Source organism: Sinocyclocheilus rhinocerous, unplaced genomic scaffold, assembly GCF_001515625.1.
Source record: "Sinocyclocheilus rhinocerous isolate Xijiao unplaced genomic scaffold, SAMN03320098_v1.1 scaffold45, whole genome shotgun sequence".
NCBI lineage: Eukaryota > Metazoa > Chordata > Actinopteri > Cypriniformes > Cyprinidae > Sinocyclocheilus > Sinocyclocheilus rhinocerous.
The window spans coordinates 43,105-49,104 of NW_015632734.1; the positions used below are offsets into that span (position 1 = coordinate 43,105).

General features: G+C 40.1%; 1 protein-coding gene across 1 annotated transcript in view; it reads left to right on the forward strand.

Moving 5' to 3' along the window:
• Positions 1-6,000, forward strand: part of LOC107742947 (kalirin-like) — a 48,689-nt gene that overhangs the window by 30,270 nt on the left and 12,419 nt on the right. Inside the window, exons 12-16 of the mRNA XM_016556030.1 lie at positions 343-528; positions 1,207-1,378; positions 1,458-1,672; positions 3,506-3,762; positions 5,585-5,720. Coding sequence (XP_016411516.1) covers positions 343-528; positions 1,207-1,378; positions 1,458-1,672; positions 3,506-3,762; positions 5,585-5,720 — 966 coding nt within the window. The remainder of the gene's footprint in view (positions 1-342; positions 529-1,206; positions 1,379-1,457; positions 1,673-3,505; positions 3,763-5,584; positions 5,721-6,000) is intronic.

The following is a 6,000-nucleotide window of genomic DNA, read 5'->3' on the forward strand; positions in this document are numbered from 1 at the left end:
CTCTTCTGAATCTGTTAATCATATGAAGTAATATTTTCCCTTTAGAAGAGTTGGATGAAACTGTTTGATTCATATGGATCTCTTTATTAACTTTTTAAAGCTTGAAAGTTTTGGCGGAATGAACTTTCAATGGAGGGACAGAAATCTCTCAAGTTACATAAAAAACAAACAAACATGGGTTTAGAACAACATGAGGGTGACAATGGCAGAATTTGACATTTTAGGGCAACTCTCTTTAATCCTATCCTTAAATTTAGCATTTTAACATGAATCAAGAGTTCTCCACAATTGGAACATTTAATGTTTGAGACTCTGTCAGACTGATGTGTTTGTGTGCTTCAGGGGAAGCTGACGAGTCAGGGAAAGCTCTTGCAGCAGGAGACTTTCTTTGTGACGGAGCAGGACTCTGGCGTTCTGTCCCGCAGTAAGGAGCGCAGGGTCTTCCTGTTTGAACAGATCATCATCTTCAGCGAGCTCTTACGCAAAGGCTCGTCCACGCCAGGATACCAGTTTAAAAAGAGCATCAAGGTAACCGCACCACTCTTAGTCATGTAACATGTTCGCTGTTGTTTTAATCCCAAAGTGTATTGAATTTTTTTATGCATACAGATTTTTCTACCCACATATCCACACACACATATGTGCCAGTGCCTTGAGATTTATTTGCACTAATTAGTTTGTCCACAAGGTGGCAACACTACCTAGTGATAGCAGAAATGAAACTTGAATTTGCAAAGTTCAATTGCACTTTACTCTAAATGCCACCCGCTGGTGATGCCTGTAAATGCAATGAAAACGCAGCCCAAGCATGCCTAAAAACACCTTTTACAAAACATTGCAAATGTTCTATTTAAAGTGTAATCTACTAAATGAAATGAACAAATCATCTTATACCATTAGACATGAAGTGTCTGTATCATACGTCTAATTTTAGTATATTGTAAGGTTTTTTTGTTTGTTTTATTGAGAGCTTGGATATCCAGGCCAATAGGAGACTATTAACTACAACGCTCTACAAATGTGTCTTTAAAAATATCTACATATGTATAAAACTGATCCGAGATCAGGTAAAAACCATGTAGATACTAGTTTATGGGTTCACAGATCACAGCAACGAAACATTGAAATTTAGAAAAGTTGAAACCAGGTGTGATACTGACTTGTGTGTGTGTGTGTGTGTGTGTGTGTGTGTGTGTGTGTGTGCAGGTGAGCTTCCTCGGCCTGGAAGAGCATGTTGAAAACGATCCCTGTAAGTTTGTGCTGTCGTGTCGCGGCTCAGCCGAGCGTTTCACCCTGCAAGCTGCAAACACAGACATTAAACAGGTCTGGGTTCAGCATATCACCGAGCTACTAGACTTACAGAGCAACTTCTTGTCAGGTAAGATGTCACATCGATATGAATAAAATAGACTCTCCTTTTGTTGAGCTATTGAAAGCATTGGTGCACCTGTCTACAGCTCTGCAGTCTCCCATCGAGTATCAGAAGGAGCGCAGCGGCTCTCAGTCTCTGACCCGAAACTCCTCCAGCGGTGGGCGAGTGGGTCAGGCCAACAGCAGGCCCAGCTCCACTGTGTCTCTCGGGGCAGAGAAACCCTCTCTGTCTGGACGGAGCTCCACTCCCATAAAGCTAACTACCTCCAGCAGTGGTCCGTGCCACGACAGATACCACAGGGTGAGGACACAGCACCTCTGCTAACATTAAACATCTGCACGCTAGAGTTTATGCTGACTCCATAGAAATCCACACTTGAATGATGATGTTTTTCGCAAGAATATTTGCGTCACTCATCCATGATTTTCAGATGGCTGTTAATCCATAGACTACACAAGAGAGGGTAGAGCCCCACCTGTAGTTAGTCACATGACCATATTCCAAAATAATGCTGAGGAACCGTTACTGTCCATCGGCTCATTTTGACAGCTTACCTAACTGGATTCTGTTGCTTCCAAGTGTTGTCTAAAAGATTAAAATCGCAATGAAATGGAAGTAGTGACAGATCTTTTCTTCTGTATGTTGGCACACATACGATTATTGAAAAAGAAAAAAAATCAGGACGGGGGCTTGGTTCTATGCATCAGGTGTTGATTGGATGTTGAGATGTGGGCGTGGCTCTCAAAAATGGAGGCAGATGAACGCAAGCTCAAATTGGCGGGTTTATGCTGACTAAATGATTGGAGAAGTCTTGCATCTCTCTGGAAGGTTAAATTGAACATTTTGAGTAAACATTACGAACATTCGCGAAATTTTGCGTAAAAAGGTCCAATGTCTATTGTCAATAATGTAGTGATGCACGAAGCAGTGCTCACACAGAAGTCACTTTCAAACCAAGCAGCTTTCTGTTAATAAAAAAATCTCTGTGACTATCCTGAATCCCTTGCATGTAATTTTGTAGAGCAACGGTAAATGTGACCACACTGTTTTATAGCGAATTCGCCAATGTCCCTACAACCCCAAAATAGACTTGAAAATGTTCAAATCATGAAATTAGGTTGTGAAAACGACTTGCAATACAGAGATATTCACTCTTCACTGTTTAGAAATGAACAGCTTTTTTCTATCCTTGATTTTATGCCCCTCAGCAGGGAGTTGGACACTTGAAAAACACCCCACAGAGAATTTGGTTGCACTTTTTTACAGTACGTGTACTTACATGTACTTACAGTGTACCTACCTTAGAAAGTTCTGGTAATACCTGGTAACTACATGGGGTAGGGTTAGGTTTAGAAGTAGGTTCAGGGTTAGTACCTAGTTATTACCTAGTTATTGTAATTAATATAATAAGTACATAGTATGTACATGAGGAACAGGACTGTAAAATAAAGCGCTATACCCTTAATTTTACAGTCCTGTTCCACATGTATATAGCATGTAGCCTACTTATTAGAGTAATTAAAGTGTGACGTGAAATGTGGCCAAGTATGGTGACCCGTACTTGGAATTAGTGCTCTGCATTTATCCCATCCTAAGTGCACACACACACCGTGAACACACACACACCGTGAACACACACCCGGAGCAGTGGGCAGCCATTTATGCTGCGGCGCCCGGGGAGCAGTTGGGGGTTCGGTGCCTTGCTCAAGGGCACCTCAGTCGTGGTATTGAAGGTGGGAGAGAGCGCTGTACATTCACTCCCCCCACCTACAATCCCTGCCGGTACGAGACTCGAACCCACAACCTTTGGGTTACGAGTCCGACTCTCTAACCATTAGGCCACGACTTCTTACAATAACTTGGTAATAACTAGGTACTAACCCTGAACCTACTCCTACACCTAACCTTAATCCATGTAGGATTAACCTTTCTTAGCTAAGTGCAATGTACTATAAGTGCACACTCTGTAAAATAAAGTGCAACTGACATATTAACATATCCTTTGAAAAGGTGCTAATGTGTTCTTGACTACTGAAGTTTAAGGTTTGGTTGGCATATTAAGTGTTTTATTTGTGTGTGCGTGTGTGCGTGTATGCGTGTGTGTGTGTGTGTGTGTGTGTGTGTGTCCTACAGCAGTTTGACGGTGTGGGCTGTAACGGTACGTCGTCCTCCCTGATGGTGACTCAGGACTATAATGCACTGAAAGAGAACGAGATCTGCGTCACGCAGGGTGAGACGGTGCAGATACTGGCCACTAACCAGCAGAACATGTACCTGGTGTACCGACCCGCTAACAGCCAGTCGCCGGCCGCGGAGGGCTGGGTGCCGGGACACATCCTGGGCCCCCTCGCTAAACCCCTCATAGACACTACTGCAGACTCAAACATCAAGTAAGTGTCAATCAACACTAACTGGAGCTCTGATTGGATTGTTTAAGACTGCACGCCCGTTTTTGAACACCCCCAACCCCATTCTGTTGGAACTAACCCGGATGTTTTGGACCCTTTTGCACAGGAAGTTTTGATTTTCTTCTTGAGCTTTTTTTTTTTTTTTCTTGGCTAAAAGTTAAAAACAAAGACAGATAAATGTTGAAAGGACTTTAGCGAAGCCACGGTGTTGTTGTTTTGTAGACTGAGGATTTGTGAAGAATCTTACATCAGTGTGGAAACGGATACGTCTGGACACTTATTTCAGTTCCTAACACCCTGTTTTTGTTGTTTCTTTGTTTTTGTTTTTTTGTTGTTGTTATAATTTGTGTGAAAAGAGAACAAAAAGTGAAAGAAAGTCCTTCTGAAGAATTTGGCCTGTTTCTTCTGATGGAGAGCATATACTGTTGTCTATGGCAATTTTTTTTTATAGGTTGTGTATTTGTTTTAATTGTATTTTTGTATAGATTTTTTTTTCTTTTGTTTCTTCTACAGGATCACATGTTGGCCGTTTACTGTAAATACTGTTGGTTTGTTTACTGTTTGTGGCACATTCCTGTAAAGAGCTTTTTGCACTATTTAAGTGAACCTTTATTAATAAAGTCAGGTTTGTGCAATAGAACTACAGTTGCAATGTTGTAGTGTAACTAATGATTTTAAATGTATTATATTAAATATGTAAAATAAAATTTTGACATGCGCATGACTTAACACCACAAATACATAGTTTTATTTTTGTTTTCACAATTTCACAAAGTATAATAATTCCAAGTAAATGGTAATAGTACATTTTAAGAAATCCATTTTGTTTAGAGTGTAAAAGTGGTGCACCTTATTTTGATTTATTTCTTTAATTTGTTTCATTTTGTAATGTAGTGTGTAGAAGACTTATTTTGTGTTTGTACTAACCTCTCCGGTCCTTGACAGTAAAGGTTTGTGTGTGAAACAGTGTTAGCTGTGAATGATATGAATGACTGCTGTTCTCACACAAACCATGTGTCCACCATGGTGTAAGGATATAGCTTTATAGATTAGATTTATATACATAGACTACTGTTCTAAATTTTGGAGTCGGTAAGATTTTTTGGAAGAAGTCGCTTATGCAAATCAAGGCTGCATTTATTTGATCAAAAATAGAATTAAAACTGTATCATTGCAAATTATTATTATTATCACAGTTTAAAATAACAGTATTCGATAACACTTTACTTAAAGCCTTTCTGTATAATGCATTATAAAAGTAGTATTACAATGCACTTTATGAATAATTAGAATGCATTATACTCTTTAATAACCCTTTATAAAGCATTACACACATTATAAATGTCTTTACCGTCATTCCTGATCAATTTAATGCACCATTGCTAAAAGTATTAATTTCTTTAAAAGATAGATAAATAAACAAACAAACATCCGTTTTACTGACCCCAAACTTTTGAACAGTAGTGTTTTAGATATAATGCAAGATCTGATAGATTCTAGAGTACTAAATATGATAAAACAAAAAATCAGTTATGCTTGTGTGATACTGAAATACAATGTGTATTTGTACTTTCTGAGGTCTCTGGAAATGGATGATAGATACTCCATACATTTTGCTAATGTTAAAAATAGGTTATCGGTATCGAGTGTCTTGCTTTTTCTTTTTGTGGACCCTCCTATTTCCCTGTTGAGAAAATGTTTCCCCTCAAGCACTTTTAAGTTGCTTTTCCTCGCTGTTAAGATTTGCATTTCCTCCAGCGTATGTGGGTTTGATGTGATGAAACTTGATGTTTTGACACAACAGGAAATCTCTCTCGTGGAACACGCTTCGTGCTCGCAAGCGTGCAGAGAAGGACAGTGCGCCCCTCAAAAGTGACATTAAAGTTGAGAATGGACTGCGTAAGCCAAAGGAAATTTTCAGCAGCAAAGGCACTGTGAAAGTGAGTAGGAGGATGAGGGTGTGTGTGTGTGTGTGTGTGTGTGTCTGTGTGTGTGTGTGTGTCTGTCTGTCTGTCTGTCTGTATGTGTGTCTGTCTGTGTGTGCGTGTGTCTGTGTGTGTCTGTGTGTGTGTGTGTGCGTGTGTCTGTGTGTGTCTGTGTGTGTGTGTGCGTGTGTCTGTGTGTGTCTGTGTGTGTGTGTGTGTGCGTGTGTCTGTGTGTGTGTGTGTGTGTGTGTGCGTGTGTCTGTGTGTGTCTGTGTGTGTGTGTGTGTGCGTGTGT